We start from the raw sequence: 17,265 nt of genomic DNA on the forward strand, positions 1-17,265 counted from the left end.
AGGAAGGAAGGAAGGAAGGAAGGAAGGAAGGAAGGAAGGAAGGAAGGAAGGAAGGAAGGATCCACCCTCAGAGTAGGAGATACACAGAGTTCTACAGTGTAAAGCACTGGCCCTGTAATCCCAGCACTTTGGGAGGCCAAGGTAGGTGGATCACTTGAGGTCAGGAGTTCAAGACCAGCCTGGCCAACATGCTGAAACCCTGGCTCTACTAAAAATGCAAAAAAAAAAAAATTAGCCGAGCATGGTGGCACATGCCTGTGGTCCCAGCTACTTGGGAGGCTGAGGCAGGAGAATCGCTTGAACCCAGGAGGCAGAGGCTGCAGTGAGTTGCAATCACGCCACTGCACTCCAGTCTAGGGGACAGAGCAAGACTCCGTCTCAAAAAAATAAAATAAATAACAAATAAAAGAAGAAAAAACTTTTAAAATTTAAAATAAAATAAAGTGGCAGGAAACTTGAAAAGGAGGAACAATGGTTGTCCTCCTTTAGAAAACCACAGCTTTGAACAAGTTGGGATGTTGCAGCTCCTGTGAATGGGACAGTGGCTTTGAGTGTGAGAAAAGCACAGAGGGGAACTGGGAACCCTGCACAGAGATCTCACCACCAGGTCGGGGCGGTGACCTCACCACTGAGCTCCCATGTTCTCATGTGTATGACGGGGACAGCACCTCTAAACCCACAGGCTGGGCAAGGAATGAAGGAGGTAACCAGCAGACTACCTGGTGCTTGGCAGCATAAACCAACAACTCCCTCCTTTCCTCTCCATGCAGAAAGGAGTCTAAGGGGCAGGCCTGAGCTAGTGCCCCTTACAAAGGCCAGGTTGTAAGATTCCCCGTGGCTGGTGTTTGAGATCTGGATTTCCAATGGAGAATTCACACTATTAAAATAATAAGCTGACTGTGCCTAAACTATATGCAAAAGCACCATGGTTCATGCTAAACACCTCTGTTGGTTCTGGGAGTCTGGAATTCGGGTAGGTGCCAGGCAGTGAGTGCCTGCAGAACCAGCCCCCAACAGAAACCCCTGGGCGCTGAGTCTCCTGGGAGCTCCCCTAATAGACAGCATTCCATGTGTGCTGTTAAAACTCATTTCTGGGGGAATATGGTGCATCCTGTGTGATCCCACTTGGGGAGGATTCTTGGGAGCTTGTCTGGTCTGCCCTGGGCTTCATTCCATGTAATTCCCATCACTGATTCTGCCTCACCTCCTTTGACTGTCATAAATCACCCATGAGCACAACTGCATGCCAAACCCTCCTAGCAACTTTCTGAACTTAAGGGTGCTCTTGGAGACCCCTGACACGCTGTCTCTTATACTGGGTGCTCTTGGAGAACCCTGACATGCTGTCTGTTACAGAGGGTGTTCTGCCCCTGCTGGGGCTTGTTGTCTAAAGGAAGGCAGTGTTTGTTAACTCTGGGGGTTTTGAGATGGTGAGTGGGCATGCAGAGAAAGATAATATCTGAAGAAGGTCGTGATAAATGGGGACAAGCTGAAGACTGATAGGTCCAGAGAAGAAAAGAGGGCAATCTCCTAGGATTTTGAATTTAAAAAGAAAAAAAACTCATCAAAAACTGGGGACAATTCGATAGGCCTGAGATGGACCAGGCACCAACTTCTGATTCAGAGGACACAGCATTGTTTTCCTTTGCAGGAAAACGGGATTTTTTTTTTCTTTGAGATGGAGTCTCGCTCTGTCACCCAGACTGGAGTGCAGTGGCGCGATCTTGGCTCCCTGCAGCCTCCGCCTCCTAGGTTCAAGTGATTCTCCTGCTTCAGCCTCCTGAGTAGCTGGGATTATAGGCGTGTACCACTGCACCCGGCCTGGGATCTTTTTTATCATTAATCTTCTCAACCACCGTATAATGTTAGGCTCCCACATATCCACACCTATGAGGCCAGTTGCATAGCCGTGCTGCTGCAAGATTCTTGCAAAAGTGGTTTCGTTCTCAGGGAGACCACCTGAGCCAGCGTTCCACTGAAGGGCCCGGTATCCATTGCTGGCTTCCATGCCTGTGGGGCAGGGAAAAGAGGAAGAATTTACTTTCCCTTCTCTAGATGAGCACTTCTCAACCACAGGGATTTGGTGTCTGAGATCTGGATTTGTGCACCCGACCCAAGCTACTATTATCTATCATCCATCTATCATGTATGGAGCTATCAATTATCTACCCATCTATCATCTGTCATCTGTCTACCTACCTACCTACCTATCTATCACACTATTCTGGAAATAATAAGCATGGCCAATATCTGGAGATGTTTCTGGTGTCACAACTCAGAAAGGGTGGGGTGTGGTGCTACTCGTTATTGGGAGTGTGGAGCCCAGAGATGCGCTCAAGACCCTACATACAGTGCACAGAACGGCCCAACCACAGAGAATCATCTAGCCCCAAATGTCCATCATGCCAAAACAGAGACACCCTACCTTAGGATGACACACTCTCCATGATCTATCATATGTCTATCTATCTGTTTACCTAGTTATCACCTGTCACCAGTCTATCTCAATATGTATCCATCATCTATCATCTGTATCTATCCATCTATCTATGTATCTATTATCTATCATTATATCAACTAGCTATCAATCAGTTATCATTATCTATCATCTATCTCTTATCTATCATCTATCATTATCAGTTAGCTATTATCTAGCTATCTAGCTATCAATCATCTATCACGTCATTATACATCATCTATCATTATGTATCATCATCTAGATATCTAGCTATCAATCATCCATTATCTATCATTATCATCCATCTAGTGTGTATCTAGCTATCAATTATCTATTATCTATCTATCTATCTATCTATCTATCTATCTATCTATCTGTCTATCTATCTGTCTGTCTATCTATCTATCTATCATCTAGCTGTATCACAGTGACTCTCAACTTGGGGAAACTTTGCTCTCTCTAAGAGACACCTGGTCTTGTGATCAGTCGTACTGACTCAGAATAAACCTCTTTAAAATATTCCAGACTTGGTTTTTCTGTTCACATCCTAATGATCACAACTTTTATGTGTATGCACACAATACAATATTCCTTACATAAATACAAGGAAGATGATGAATTGCAGATGATCTTTGTACTATTGCCCCTATAGCTTCACCATCAGTACTCAACTGTTACAGACGATAGAATGAGTGCACAGAGATGTACCCATTTCTCCATCATCTCCATGACACCAACCTGATCTGAAAGAATGTCTCCCCGTGAGGAATGCAGCTCGGCTCGGGGTGCAGAGCGGGGCGGCCGCCAGGTGCTGAGTGAGCCTCACACCTTCCTCTGCAAGTTGGTCAATATTCGGCGTTCTGAGCAAAGCACACAAATGTCATTGTTGGAAGGGAGACGTGCATTTGGCTTAAGCAGATCCCTGCTCTGAAAGGCAGAGGAATAGACTGCAAAGACTTCACCGGGTTTCAGAATTAGTGGCATTATGGTCTCCTGTAGAGGCAGATCGACCCCTATCCTAAGTTTGGTGTTGATGTTGAGATGGTTGACGTCACACACACACACACACACACACACAAAGTATATGAGACAATTTATGACTCATATAATGAGGCTTTCCGGGGAGAGCAGGGCAGGCCTTCCAAGCTCGTGTGAAATTAAGGAAGCAAGGAAAGGAGATTTTTGTTTTTAATTGTGGTGAGGGTGTGGGGCTGGGATGAGGGCTCCCATGCAAGGGTGGGGGCGTTTATGGTCTGAATCTGCTGTCAGCACTGAAGGAGACAGTCCCTGTGCTTTCTTATCTACTCGTCCAGATGTGGAGCCAGACAGAAGAGGCCTAAAAGCTTTCAGCATCAGATATCAAAAAACAGTGAGGGCCGGGCGCTGTGGCTCATGCCCGTAATCTCAACACTTTGGGAGGCCTAGGCGGGCGGATCACTTGAGGTCAGGAGCTCAAGACCAGCCTAGCCAACATAGTAAAACTCCATCTCTACTAAAAAAAATACAAAAATTAGTCAGGCAAGGTGGTACATGCCTGTAATCCCAGCTACTCAGGAGGCTGAGACAGGGGAATAGCTTGAGCCCAGGAGGCGGAGGTTGCAGTGATCTTGAGATCACACCACTGCACTCCAGCCTGGGGGAGAGAACAGAGTGAGACCCTGTCTCAAAAAACTAAAAAGAAAAAGGAAGGAAGGAAGGAAGGAAAGAAAGAAGTTAAAAGAAGCATCCACATAGAATGGAACCTATGGAATATGACTTAACCACTGCAAGGGGTGAGGAACAGTACTGACACTTGCTGCCACGGGGAGGAGCCCTGAAAACACTGTTCTGTGAAAGCATCCTGACATAAAAAACCACAGGTCATATAATTCCATTTGTATGAAAGGTCCCTAACAGGGGAGTCTATAGAGATGGAAAGTATATTAGTGGCTGCCAGAGGCCGAGGGTTAGGGTGCTGAGAGAGTTGGAGGAGTGTTAGCTGGGGCTGCCGTAACAAAGTCCTACACACCTGGCAGCTTCAACACCAGGTATTGGTTGGGTGCAGTGGCTTCTGCCTGTCATCCCAGCACTTTGGGGGGCCAAGGTGGGTGGATCACTTGAGGCCAGGAGTTCGAAACAAGCCTTGGCAATATGGTGAAAACCTGTCTCTACAAAAAAATACAAAAATTAGCTGGGCATGGTGGCATGTGCCTGTAGTCTCAGCTACTCAGGAGGCTGAGGCGGGAGGATTGCTTGAGCCCAGGAGACGGAGGTTGCAGTGAGCTGTGATCACGCCACTGCATTCCAGCCTGGACAATAGAGTGAGACCCTGTCTCAAAAAACAAAACAAAATAAAACAGAAAAAAAAACCCAGTAGACATTTACTCGCTCACATTTCTGGGAGCTGGAAGTCTGAGATCAAGCGTGGGCAGGGCAGGTTCCTCCTGAGATCGCTCTCCTGGGCTCGTAGACACCATCTTCTCCCTGTGTCCTCAGGTGGCCATTGCTCTATGCCTGTCTGTGTCCTTATCTCCTCTTCTTATAAGGACCCTAATCCTATTGGATCAGGGCCCAGCCTACTGACCTCATTTTACCTGAATCACCTCTCTAAAGACTCAGTCTCCAAATAGAGTCACAGTCTGAGGTCCTGGGGATTAGGGCTTCAACGCAGGCATGTAGGGGACACAGATAGGCCCCTCGCTGAAGGTGATGGCTAAAGGGGTGCAGTTTCTCTGGGGGCATGTAAATGCTCTAACATGGTTTGTGGTGATGGATGGACAGCTCTGGGAATAGACTAAAAGTCCCTGAACTGTACACTGTAAACAGATGAACCACATGTTCTGTGAATTACAACCAGGCCTGCTCAGGGTGTTCGAAAGGGGATCCCTGGACAGGGGACAGATTGATTGATTGATTTAGAGACAGGGTCTTGCTCTGTGGCCCAGGCTAGAATGCAGTGGTACGATCTCAGCTCACCATAACCTCCACCTCCCAGGCTCAAGCCATCCTCTCTCAGCTTCCCGAGTAGCTGGGACTACAGGCGTATGCCACCACACCTGGCTGACTTTTTGTATGTTTCATAGAGACAGGGTTTTGCCATATTGCCCAGGCTGGTCTCAAACTCCTGGGCTCAAGTGATCCACCTTCCTTGGCCTCCCAAAGTGCTGGGATGACAGGCGGGAGCCACCGCGCCTGGCCCACACAGGGCAGACTGCTGCAGGTGCTGCAATGTCCACTGCAAAGAAGGGAGGCCTTGCTCTGCGGGGGCCACTCCTGAGGTTGGCAGCTATTGAAAAGCAGATGCAGCCTGCATTCTGGGGCGATCCTTCTAGGAGAAAAGCCCACTAAACGGAATAAGGAGGTTTCTCACCTTTTCTCCTGTAGTAGAAGGCACGTGAGCACCACTCAAGCACTCTGCTGGTAAGGCTGGCATAGAGGCTACTACTCTGTGTTTGCACATGCCACTGCAGTGGGCTGAATGGGGGTCTGCCAACCGATCTGTCCACGTGCTGACCCCCCAAACCTGTGTGTGGGACCTTGCTTAGAAAAACTGTCTTTGGAGATGTTGTTAGTTAGGTATCCCGAGATGAGATCACCCTGATTTAGAAAGGGCCCTAGATGCAATGACCAGTGTCCTTCTAAAAGACAGAGGAGGAAACACAGATGCAGAGGAGAAGGCCACGTGGGGACGGAGGCAGACACTGCAGTGATGTGGCCACAGGCCCAGAGATGCCTGGAGCCCCCAGGAGCTGGGAGAAGCAGGAAGGGTCCCTCCCTACAGCTTCGCAGGGAGCTCCGTCGGTGTCTTCATCTCCTCTTTTGGTAATCCATGTCAGATTAGGGCTCACCCTAAGGACCTCGGTTTAACTCAATTACCTCTTCAGAGATCCCATCTCTGAATACGGTCACACCTGAAGTACGGGTGGTTAGGGCTTCAGCCTACAAATGTGGAGGAGACCAGAATTCAGCCCGCAACAGATGGTGTTTGCAAACGTACTCAACAGAAGATGAGACCTTTACAGTGGGTGGGCCTTGCTGCAATGACCTGTGTCCTTATAGGACGACGAGATTAGGACACAGACACAGAGGAGGAGGCCGCGTGGAGACGGAGGCAGAGACTGGAGTGATGCGGCCACAAGCCCAGGTACACCTGGAGCCCCCAGGAGCTGGGAAAGGCAGGAAGGATCCTCCCATAGGGCCCCCAGAGGGAGCCCGGCCCTGCCCACACCTGGATTTAAGGTTTCTGGTCTCCAGACCTAGGAGAACAAATTCCCTTTGTTTTAAGCTACCCATTTTGTGGTAATAATACATTCACCCACTCACCGCAGTTCCGCATCATTTAAAAGGGCCTTTTTACCTGTTGGTAGTTTTTTGTGGTGTTGAGTTCTGAGGTCCTAAGGAGTTTCCTAATTTCTCTAGGCAGATTTTAAATGCACCGTTCAGTCAAACTCACATCACATCACCACCAATAACAACAACCAACTGTACCTCAGGGTATTGTTCCCATAGCAACCGAGATCCCCAATGCCTAGATCATCTGCCATGATCAGTAGGATATTTGGTTTAAAGGCATTTGCAGTTTTAGGTTCACACGTCTTCTGAAGCAAGCATAAAAACAGCAGCACCAGCAAAGAGTCCCTGGAGAGAAAGTGAAACACAGAAATGACCATCTACAATTTGGAACGGGAAGTAGGCATTTCAAGGCGGCACGCTGGGAAGGCAAAGGTCTTATCACTAAATGAAGACGTTCAGCTTTATGGGAGGTTATTATCCTGGCCTGACTTAGTACACTAGTGTCCCCGGACCAAACGAGGGTCAGACTGCTATTTCTCGTGGCCCAACAGCGAGATGCAGATGAACTGGGAAAGAGGAGAGCTTTTAATCCTGTAACCAGTTACAGAAGGAAGGCCTGGAAATTCTCTCCCAATGAACTCAAAATTACAAAGCTTTCCAGAGCTTATATACCTTCAAAGCTCTATGTCTAAGGGTAAGTGTGCATTCATCTAAAGACATAAGTGATTAACTTCTAATCTGTAATTAAGATCTGAGTCCGGAAGACTTTCCTCTGGAGCCTCAGTAAATTGACTTCATCTAGATGGGTCCAGGTGCTGGGGTGATTACCCTTATCTCGTCTCCCGCTAAATCAGAGTTTTGGGAGTTCCTTTAGTCCCCGGTAAAGCTTGTTGTGGAGGTCTAGGGAGTTTCTTAAGACCCACAATAAACTTGTTTAATCCTAAATGGGTCCTGTTAAGAATTCCTTCATTATCTCCTCACGCTTCAAAGGCCCAGGAGAGGCCTGGGCAAAACTCTTGGGGGGCTTTTGTCACATCCCAGCCTTTGCATAAGGGCGCTGGTTGCTTCAGCTTTTAAGATGTAACTTCACCACTCGGTCAGTGCTGCAACAGTTGTTACGAAGGCCTGCGTTAGTGAGACCTGGCCTGCCACACTAGACCACACAGTTCAGAACAAACTGGAATGGAGTCACTCGTGCTAACTGCCACATCATCAAGCTGAACAGGGAAACAGGCCAGTTTTCCGAAAAACAGAAGATTCGAGCAAGCAAAAAGAAGATGTGTAGTTCACCTGAGCTAAGAAAGTCTCCTATGCTTTAACCCTGTAAGAAAAGTCACTTTGAAACAACCAGTCTGCTTTATTATTCTTCTGGTTTCTTGTTTTGAGATGGGGTCTTGCTGTGTTGCCCAGGCTGGAGTGTAGTGGCATGATGGTGGTTTACTGCAACCTCTGCCTGATTCTGAGGTGGGAGGATTGGCTCAAGCAGTCCTTGAACTGCAGTGGATGGGTGGATGGGCGGTTGCTTAGTGCTGCGGGATGGTCCTTCAACAGCAGTGGGTGGGTGGTGTCTCAGTGTTGGGGGATCATGGCTGTGCTCTCCCAGAAGGGTGCGAACGAGGGGTGTGTCTCAGGGTGTTTGGGGGGACACGGCTGTACTGGGGGGCAGGGGAAGAATAAGGCCATGGGGAGGGATCCAGCAGGGTAATGGCCATGGAAGGGGACAGGATGGGGCGTGTCTTGGAGGGTGGCGAGAGGCAGGGCAGCACTGCTGAGGCAGGAGAATAGGGTCTGGAGGCAGGGAACCTAAGGGTTTTCATGCCGACTTCCTAGAAGTAAATTGAAAGGAAAATCCTAATTTTCCTTTTTTGTTCATTTAAAAAATTTTTATTATTATTATTTTTTTGAGACAGAGTTTCACTTTTGTTGCCCAGGCTGCAGTTCAATGGCATGATCTGGGCTCACTGCAACCTCCACCTCCTGGGTTCAAGCGATTCTCCTGTCTCAGCCTCCTGAGTAGCTGGGATCACAGGTGCCCGTCACCACGCCCGGCTAATTTTTTTGTATTTTTAGTAGAGGCCCGGCCTAATTTTTGTATTTTTTGTAGAGACGGGGTTTCACCATATTGGCCATGCTGGTCTCAAACTCCTGACCTCAGGTGATCCACCGGCCTCGGCCTCCCAAAGTGCTGGGATTGCAGGCATGAGCCACCTCGCCTGGCGGGAAAATCCTAACTTTCCATGCCTAAGTAACAAAAGGATCAGAGGCTTCCCTTTGACCTTTTCTGCTGGGCACATGGTAGATTGGCTGTCTGCAACCAATCAGACTGATTTCGGGTCCAGTCTTCCTTTGCAACTTTGTGACTTTATCTTAGTCTCTGATTAGTTGGTTTTTGCAACCAATCAGATGTTTGCACAGGACTGTGACTTTTGTAACTTCAGCCTCTGGTTGGCTGCTGTCTGCAACCAATCAGACTAATCGCGGGCCGACACTTCAGTTACATGAGGTGAGGGTGAAGTGGCCAATGGGAAACTTCTAGGGGGTATTTGGACCCAAGAAGATTCCGTACCCGGACTCCTGAGCCGCTGCTTGGTCGGCTCCCACACTGTGACGTGTCCTTTCGTTTTCAATAAATCCCTGCTTTCCTTCTTTTGTTGCTTCATTCTTTCTTTGCTGGGCGTTTTGTCCAATTCTTTGTTCAAAATACCAAGAACCTGGACAACTTGCAGTCACGACCCTCCACCGGTGGTGGAGGACCCAGCAGGGCGTGACCGACCCAGTTTCCGCTCCCTCCGGCCCCGGCCGGCCTTCCTCCGCCTTCCCTTCCCTTCCTCCTTTGTTCTCTTTCCCTGCCCTTCCAACTTCCCTTCAGTTCGGTCTCCTCCACTCCCCCTCGTCCCCTCAGTCGCCCCCTATCCCTGGGCTCTGCTGTCTGGCGTCTTTCCCGGGCACAGAACGCGCCTCCAGCTACATTTTGGGGACTACAAGGCGCCGGACACAACCACGCCCTTTACAGGGGCCCAGGCTCGCCTGGGGCGCCCCTCGCCGTGCTCGCGACCCCCTCCCCAGGTCCCCACCCCAGGCCTTAGTGTGGGCCGCGTCCCAGGGTCCCTGGCACCTGGCGGCGGGCGCGGCGCGTCCCTTCCGCGCGGCAGATCTCATGGTCGAGCGCTGGCCCAGAGCGCAGGACCTTGCCCTTCGCACTCCGCGCCCGGGCGCCGCTAGTACCAAGGCTTCCGCCCTCTCAGCTGCGGGATCTGGGGTGTGCGCCCGCCCCTCCTTCAGCCGCCCCTCCTTCATCCGCGTCATCTCCTGGCTCTCGGGACCTCCGGAACCTGCGCTTGGAAGCAGGTTTTCCCAGGTCGTCACACGGGGAGGCCGGGGCTAAGGAGGAGCTGATTAAACCCAGTTACGATTGACCGGGCGCGGTGGCTCCCACCTGGGATCCCAGCAATTTGGGAGGCCGAGACGAGTGGGTCACCTGAGATCAGGAGTTCGAGACCAGCCTGGCCAACATGGTGAAGCCTCCTCTCTACTAAAAATGCAAAAATTAGCTGGGCATGTTAGCTCATTTAACAGAGTGACACTCAGTCCCAAAGAATAAATAAATGAAAATGAAAAATAAACCCAGTTAGGTTTGAGCACAGGGAGCCCCTTTTCTTTTTGTCCTGGAGGGTCTTAGGACCTGCCCAGAGCGATCAAGCTGCGATTTCAGTTTCTCAAAACTTGGTGTTTGAAATGTCTGTTCCGGATGCTGGACTTGTTCTCTAAGTTTGGAACGGGAATGCTAAATGGGCCCTTCTTTCTTCTTTTATTACTATTATTATTGTTATTTTGAGATAGGGTCTTACTCTGTCTTCCAGGCTGGAGTGCAGTGGTGCGATCTTGGCTCACTGCAACCTCCACCTCCTGGGTTCAAGCGATTCTCCTGCCTCAGCCTCCCAAGTAGCTGGAATTACAGGCATGCGCCACCACGCCCAGCTAATTCCAATTGTTACTTTTATCTTTGTTCATTTCATGAGACTGCTGTTGAAATTACTCCTTTTGATTAACCGCCGGGCCCTCGACCCCTCCCCATCTTTTCTGTGACCCATCCTTTTGTTTTTGAATGATGCAGTTTTGCTCATTACCCTCTCACCTAATTCTTTTTTTGTATCTTTGGCTCCCCTTTGTTGTTTGTTTGTTTTGTTTTAACTCTTTTGACCTCTAGAAAGGTCAAGGCTGAGAGTTGAGGCTGCAGTGAGCCTTTGTTTTTGTCTAACTCTCTTGACCTCTAGTCACTGATTTTCTCAAGCTCCTTCATGTCTTACCTCACCCCCTCACATCCCATAGAAAACGCAAGATCTGGTCAAAGTATAAATTCGTATTTTGTAGGAAATGCTAGCTTACAAAACAATGTCACAACCCTACCTCCAGCCCAGGTGACCCACTTTCCCTCAAAGGGGGTTGCTTAGGTTCTCTTCCACTGGTCAGGGGCAAAATGATTCCATAGTCTTCAAGATAACAGTACTTTCTTCTTCCAAGGCCGAGGCTGTCAAGGGTGAGGCTGTCACTGCCTCCCAAGGAAGTGGAACTACAGGTGTGCACCATCACCTCTGACACATTTTTGTTAATTTATTTTTTTGGTAGAGACTAGGTCCCACTATGTTGCATAAGCTGTTCTCAAACTCTTGCCTCAAGCAGTCCTCCTGCTTTGGCCTCCCAAAGTACTGGGATTACAGGTGAGCCACTGTTCCTGACCAGCCACAAGACTCTATGTTGGGTGTATAGGTGGGAAGTATATCTAGGTCCTCCTCACCATTATTCTGCCTCTAACATTTATGCCATTTTTTTTTTTCCTTTGCAACTCAGTTCTCTATGCTTACCAAATGGAATCAGTAAGGTCGGGGAGGTGGGGTGGAAGTTTGTGTTGAAAACATAGATTCAGAAGCCCCTCCACTGCGTAAGGATTTTCATAAATGAGGGAGCTGCTCCACACGCCCCTGGGATGGGATGATGGGGGTGCTTGTTCACGACAATACAGTCAGGAGCCCCATTCCCTACATTTATTGAATTGGAATCTCCCAAAATGGTGTTGGGAACTCTATTTAGAAAAGACCATTCACTTTTAATTGGCAAATTTAGTTCATTTACATTTATTACGCTGGCCATCTGTCTGGAGCTAGTTCTTGAGCACTGTTTATTGCTTCTCTCTTTGTCCTGTTACTCTAAAAGAGCTTTTATCAGATAGGCTTGGGGGCTCACACCTGTAATCCCAGTGCTTTGGGAGACTAAGGGGGAAGGATTGCTTGAAACCAGGAATTTGAGAACAGCCTGGGAAACACAGAGAGACCCTGTCTCTACAAAAAAAAAAAAAAAAAAAATTAAGTTACCCGGGCATGGTGGTGTGCCTGTAGTCCCAGCTACTTGGGAGGCTGAGGTGGGAGAGTCACCTGAGCGCAGGAATTTGAGGTTGCAGTGAGCTGTGATTGCACCATTGCACTCCAGACTGGGTAACAGAGCAAGACCCTGTCTCTAAAAAAATTTTTAAAATAACTTTTTTATCTTTGAGGGCTTCCCAACTGGGATTTCTTGCTGAGCCTCTATCACACAGATGGAGAAGGCCAGGCCTAGGCCTGGAAGGAGGCGGGCAGGAGACAGCCCAGAAGCAGTTCTGCAGGGAGGTTTAACAGGGGTGGAGCAGAGATTTGATCCTTGGAAGAAATTCTATGCTGCTGGGAGTTGAGATTCCTGAGAACTAGCGAGAAAAGAGCTTTGGGTGCGCTTTGGTAAATTATGTAAACACACTGAGCTGTCTTGGGTGCCCAGGATTTGGAAATGGGGCCTGGGGGCAGTAGGAGCTGGTGCTCCAGAAGTCATATTTGCGGGAGGTTGTGGGGATGGAAAGGGTGGGTAAGCCCTGACCCTGAGGGTCTAACATGACTTTCAGCACATGGAGCCTCCATGGGGACTTTGGCTTCAAAGCCATCAAGGTCAAGAGTGTGGACAAGTGTGGAGACAGAGGTGACTCTCCCCAGTGGATGCTGAAGAACTTAAAGGTGACTCTATGGGCTGGGAACATCCGGCACAGCTGACCCAAAGTGCTGGGTCTTGTTCCATAAGCCATGGCTATGGGGAAAGCCATAGGGGTTAACTGGTTCTCCCTGCCGTCCCTTCCTCCCTTTCTTCCTTTTCTTTTGCTTCTTTCCTTTCCTTCCTTCCTTTCTTTTTAGAGATGAGGTCTCACCCTGTTGCCCAGGCTAGCGTGTAGTGGCACGATCATAGCTCGGTGTAGTCTTGAACACTTTGGGAGGCCAAAGGCTCAAATGATCCTCCCACCTCAGCCTCCCAAGTAGGTGGGACTACAGGCACGTGTCACCACACCTAATTATTTCAATTTTATGTGGAGGCAGGGTCTCGCTATGTCATCCCAGCTGGTCTGAAACTCCTGGCCTCAAGCTATCTTAGTGTCCTAAAGTGCTGGGACTACAGATGTGAGCCACCACACCTGGCCTACTATTCCTTTCTTGACTCAAGAGAATTGGCTGGAGACGGATTTGACTTTTTTGGTCTCTATGCACAGACTGAATTCTTGGAGGCTGATATGGATTGGATAAATTGAGGACACGTTCTTGAGGTGGTGACGAGGTGGGGCATTGCTCATCACATACCTAGGTTTGGAAGAGTGGGAGGAGCGACCTGTTGCTTGAACCTGGAGACAGAAAGAACTATTGGAAAGGCCTCCTTACTCCCAGGAGAGAATGTGTTGGGGACTGAATTGCGTTGCCCTCAAATTCACAGGAATAAAGTTTTTATTCATCCTTTAAAATGAGGTCACAAGAGTGGGCCCTATTCCAATAGGACTGGGGTCCTTATAAGAAGAGATTAGGGCCGGGTGCAGTGACTCATGCCTGTAATCCCAGCACTTTGGAAGGCCAAGGCAGGCGGATCACTTGAGGTCAGGAGTTCCAGACCAGCCTGGGCAACATGGCGAAAACCTGCCTCTACTAAATAATACAAAAATTAGCTGAACGTGGTGGTGCACGCCTGTAGTCCCACCTACGAGGGAGACTGAGGCAGGAGAATCGCTTGAACCTGAGGCAGAGGTTGCAGTGAGCCGAGATCACACCATTGCACTCAGCAAGACTCCATCTCAAGAAAAACCCCCAAAAACAAGAATCAGAGGTAGGACACAGACAGGCACAGAGGGATGACTGTGTGAAGACATGGGAAGAAGGCGGCAGCTATGAACCGAGAAACAGGTTCTCCCCAGACACAGATTCTGTCATGCCGTGGTCTTGAACATCCAGCCTCTAGAACTGCAAGAAATATTCTTGATGATACCCAGTTTATGGTGTTTTCATTCTAGCAGCCCAGACAATGAAGGCACAGCCTGATTATGCAATGACCTCGCAGCTCAGAGCTGGGGCGAACCCTGCCTGTACAGTGCAGCTTCCACAGCCTGAGTTTGCCCACATCCCCTGGGGCATTGGGGACAAAGGAAAACCACTTGAAAACAGTTCCAGCGGGAAGCACAGTTCATCCTTGTGGTTTTAAACAATAAACAAACTCTATAAATGGGCACCACAGACAAAGCCACATCAGTGTCAGTTTTTATCTTTGGGGCCTATCTCCTGTTCATGTGCAAATCTGTAAGTCACAGAGACACCTTTGCTGGGACTTGGGCTGTTTGGGGCTACAGGGCAGCCTCTTCCAGACCGAGCTGGGGTCCATTGACAGAATCCTCCCCGACTCCAGGAGATACTTTGCCTCTCCAGTTTGGGTGTCTGAGTGATCATTCAATGATTCATTATTAATGTTTGTTTGTTTGTTTATTTATTTATTTTTGATGAGACAATCTTGCTGTGTCACCCAGGCTGGGGTGCAGTGGTATGATCTCAGCTCACTGCAACCTCCGCCTCCCGGCTTCAAGCAATTCTTCTGCCTCAGCCTCCTGAGTAGCTGGGATTACAGGCGTACGTCACCACGCCTGGCTTCTTTTTGTTTTGTTTTGTTTTGATAGAGACAGGGTTTCACCATGTTGGTCAGGCTGGTCTCGACCTCCTGACCTCAAGTGATCTGCTCGCCTCTGCCTCCCAAAGTGTTGGGATTACAGGTGTGAGCCACTGCGCCTGGCCAATGTTTATTGTTCATTTCTACTTTTCTTGCCTTTTCTTTGTTTTTTCACAGGGAGAAACTATTCATCCTTATGCAAATAGATATCTTAACATGACGCTGAAGTTTGTTTCATTTTTTTCTTTTCTTTCTTTTTTGAGACAGGGTCTTGCTCTGTTGCCCAGGCTGGGGTGCAGTGGTGCAATCATAGCTCAGTGCAGCCTCCAACTCCTGTGCTCAAATGATCCTCCTGCCTTAGCCTCCTGAGTAGCTAGGACCACAGGCGTATGCCGCCATGCAGGCTAATTTTTTTTATTTTTGTTTTTGTAGAGCTAGAGTTTCATCATGTTGCCCAGGTTGGTTTTGAACTCCTGGCCTCAAGTGATCCTCCCGTGGTGGCCTTCTAAAGTGCTGGGATGACAGCCACCATGGTCAGCTGGTTTGTTTCAGTTTGAGTGACAAAATTTAGGAATTGGGGCTCCAGCTTTTCATTGCAGACATTTATTGTGGGCCGTCTTCCCTAAGGCACCAGCAGAGGGGGAATGGGCCACAGCAGGGCTGCAGCCATGGTCTCCAGATGTTGCCCAGCCTGTCCAGCTGCAGAGGAACCGGGCTGAGTGTCCGCTGGTGTTCCCGCACAGCCTGCTGGACTCGTTCCATCACCTGATAGAACACAGGCTCTGAGGCTGGTGTGAGGACGTGGGTCTCAGAAGGGTCTCTTGAGAGGTCAAAGAGCAAAGGTGGATCGTGGTGGAGTACTTTTTCCCCAAAGCATGGGCAGACTTTTCTTCCATAGCAGGCACCGGCTCCCTCTGGCTGGAACACCGGGGTCACAAAGTGGACTTTCCACATTGTTCCTTCTGGTGGAGAGACAATAATTACAGAGTTGGTATAGAGAAATAGGGTGCATTGCTGGAGAATGGCATCTTCATAAGGGCTAAAGGGTAGGAATAACCCAAGCGTCCATTGATGGATGGACAGATAAACAAAACATCGTACATCTTACATGGAGTACTATGTAGCTATGAAAAGGAATGATACACTGACACCAGCTGCAACATCAATGAACCCTGAAAATACTATGCTCAGAGAAAGAAGTTACAAAAGAGCACACATTGCGTGATTCCATTCATATTGAATGTCAAGGATAGGGAAACACATAAAGACAGGAAGTAGAGTAGTGGTTTCCAGGGTCTGTAGGGTGTGAAATGGGGAGTGACTGCTGATAGGAACAGTGTCTGCTTTTGGGGTGATGAAAATGTTCTGGAGCTACACAGACGTGGAGGTTGCACAACACTGTGAAAGCACGAAGTGCCTGTGAATTGCACTTGGTCAGTTTTTTTTTTTCCTTTTCTTTTTTTTTTGAGACAGAGTCTTGCTCTGTCGCCCAGGCTAGAGTGCAGTGGTGCAACCTCCGCCTCCTGGGTTCAAGCGATTCTCCTGCCTCAGCCTCACAAGTAGCTGGGATTATAGGAATGCGCCTGTAATTGTTCACAAAGAAGATGCAATCATGTTAAGGTCAGGTGATTAAAACATTTGGAAGCACATCTAGATGCATAAAATAGACTACAAAATGTTGGACGTGGTGGCTCACACCTGTAATTTCAGCATTTTTGGAGGCCAAGATGGGTGGCTTGCTTGAGCCCTGGAGTTGCCTGGGCAACATACTGAGACCTTGTTTCAATTTAAGAAATAAAGAAAAATTGGAGGCCAGGCATGGTGGCTCACACCTGTCATCCCGGCACTTTGGGAGGCCGAGGAGGGTGGATCACTTGAGGCCAGAAGTTCGAGACCAGCCTGCCTAACATGGTGAAACCCCAACTCTACTAAAAATACAAGGAATTAGCCAGGTGTAGTGGTGGGCACCTGTAATCCCAGCTACTCAGGAGGCTAAGGCAGGAGAATCACTTGAACCCGGGAGACTGTGGTTGCAGTGAGCCGAGATCGCACCACTGCACTCCAGCCTGAGCGACAAAGAAAGACTAGTCTCAAAAAAAAATTACAAAAAAATAAGAAAAAAGGAGACTAGAAAAGTCTTGAACACATATGTGAGCAAGTATGTGTGTGTGCATGTGTGTATGCATGCACATACGTGTGTGTGATGATGACAAAAGTTGCACTTCATATAGTGCAGGGAAGAAAGAATGAAATCCAGCCCATACATGGTGCTTAAACTATGGGTAACAACTACCCATGGTTTGAAGACGATTGACAGGTGATCTCAGAAGGCATGTCGCTGGAATGAGAGGGACACATACTGACAAAAACTAAATTTAAAAAGCTCGTGGAGAGGCTGGGCGCGGTGGCTTACGCTTGTAATCCCAGCACTTTGGGAGGCCAAGGCGGGCGGATCATCTGAGGTGAGGAGTTCGAGACCAGCCTGACCAACATGGTGAAATCCCATCTCTACTAAAAATACAAAAATTAGGCGGGGCGCGGTGGCT

At 48.7% G+C, this 17,265-nt stretch overlaps 2 protein-coding genes across 4 annotated transcripts in view; both read right to left on the reverse strand.

Annotated features, from left to right (window-relative positions):
• Window positions 1-9,983, reverse strand: part of ARSD (arylsulfatase D) — a 21,331-nt gene extending 11,348 nt beyond the window's left edge. For 2 of the 3 annotated variants that reach the window (XM_017885683.1, XM_017885684.1), the window contains exons 1-4: window positions 9,846-9,983; window positions 6,926-7,075; window positions 3,197-3,318; window positions 1,888-2,010 (exon numbers count right to left, since the gene is read on the reverse strand). In XM_017885683.1, coding sequence (XP_017741172.1) covers window positions 1,888-2,010; window positions 3,197-3,318; window positions 6,926-7,075; window positions 9,846-9,889 — 439 coding nt within the window. In that variant the 5' untranslated portion in view covers window positions 9,890-9,983. Of the gene's footprint in view, window positions 1-1,887; window positions 2,011-3,196; window positions 3,319-6,925; window positions 7,076-9,296; window positions 9,582-9,845 lie in introns of those variants that run through there. The other variant, XM_017885685.1, reaches the window with a different exon arrangement.
• A 5,317-nt stretch (window positions 9,984-15,300) lies between these two features.
• The window catches only part of ARSL (arylsulfatase L), a 29,610-nt gene continuing 27,645 nt past the window's right edge, over window positions 15,301-17,265 (reverse strand). Inside the window, exon 9 of the mRNA XM_017885681.1 lies at window positions 15,301-15,758. Within this exon, the coding sequence (XP_017741170.1) occupies window positions 15,323-15,758 (436 nt within the window). The 3' untranslated portion in view covers window positions 15,301-15,322. The remainder of the gene's footprint in view (window positions 15,759-17,265) is intronic.

This window comes from Rhinopithecus bieti, unplaced genomic scaffold (assembly GCF_001698545.2).
Source record: "Rhinopithecus bieti isolate Rb0 unplaced genomic scaffold, ASM169854v2 scaffold_15500, whole genome shotgun sequence".
Classification (NCBI taxonomy): Eukaryota; Metazoa; Chordata; class Mammalia; order Primates; family Cercopithecidae; genus Rhinopithecus; species Rhinopithecus bieti.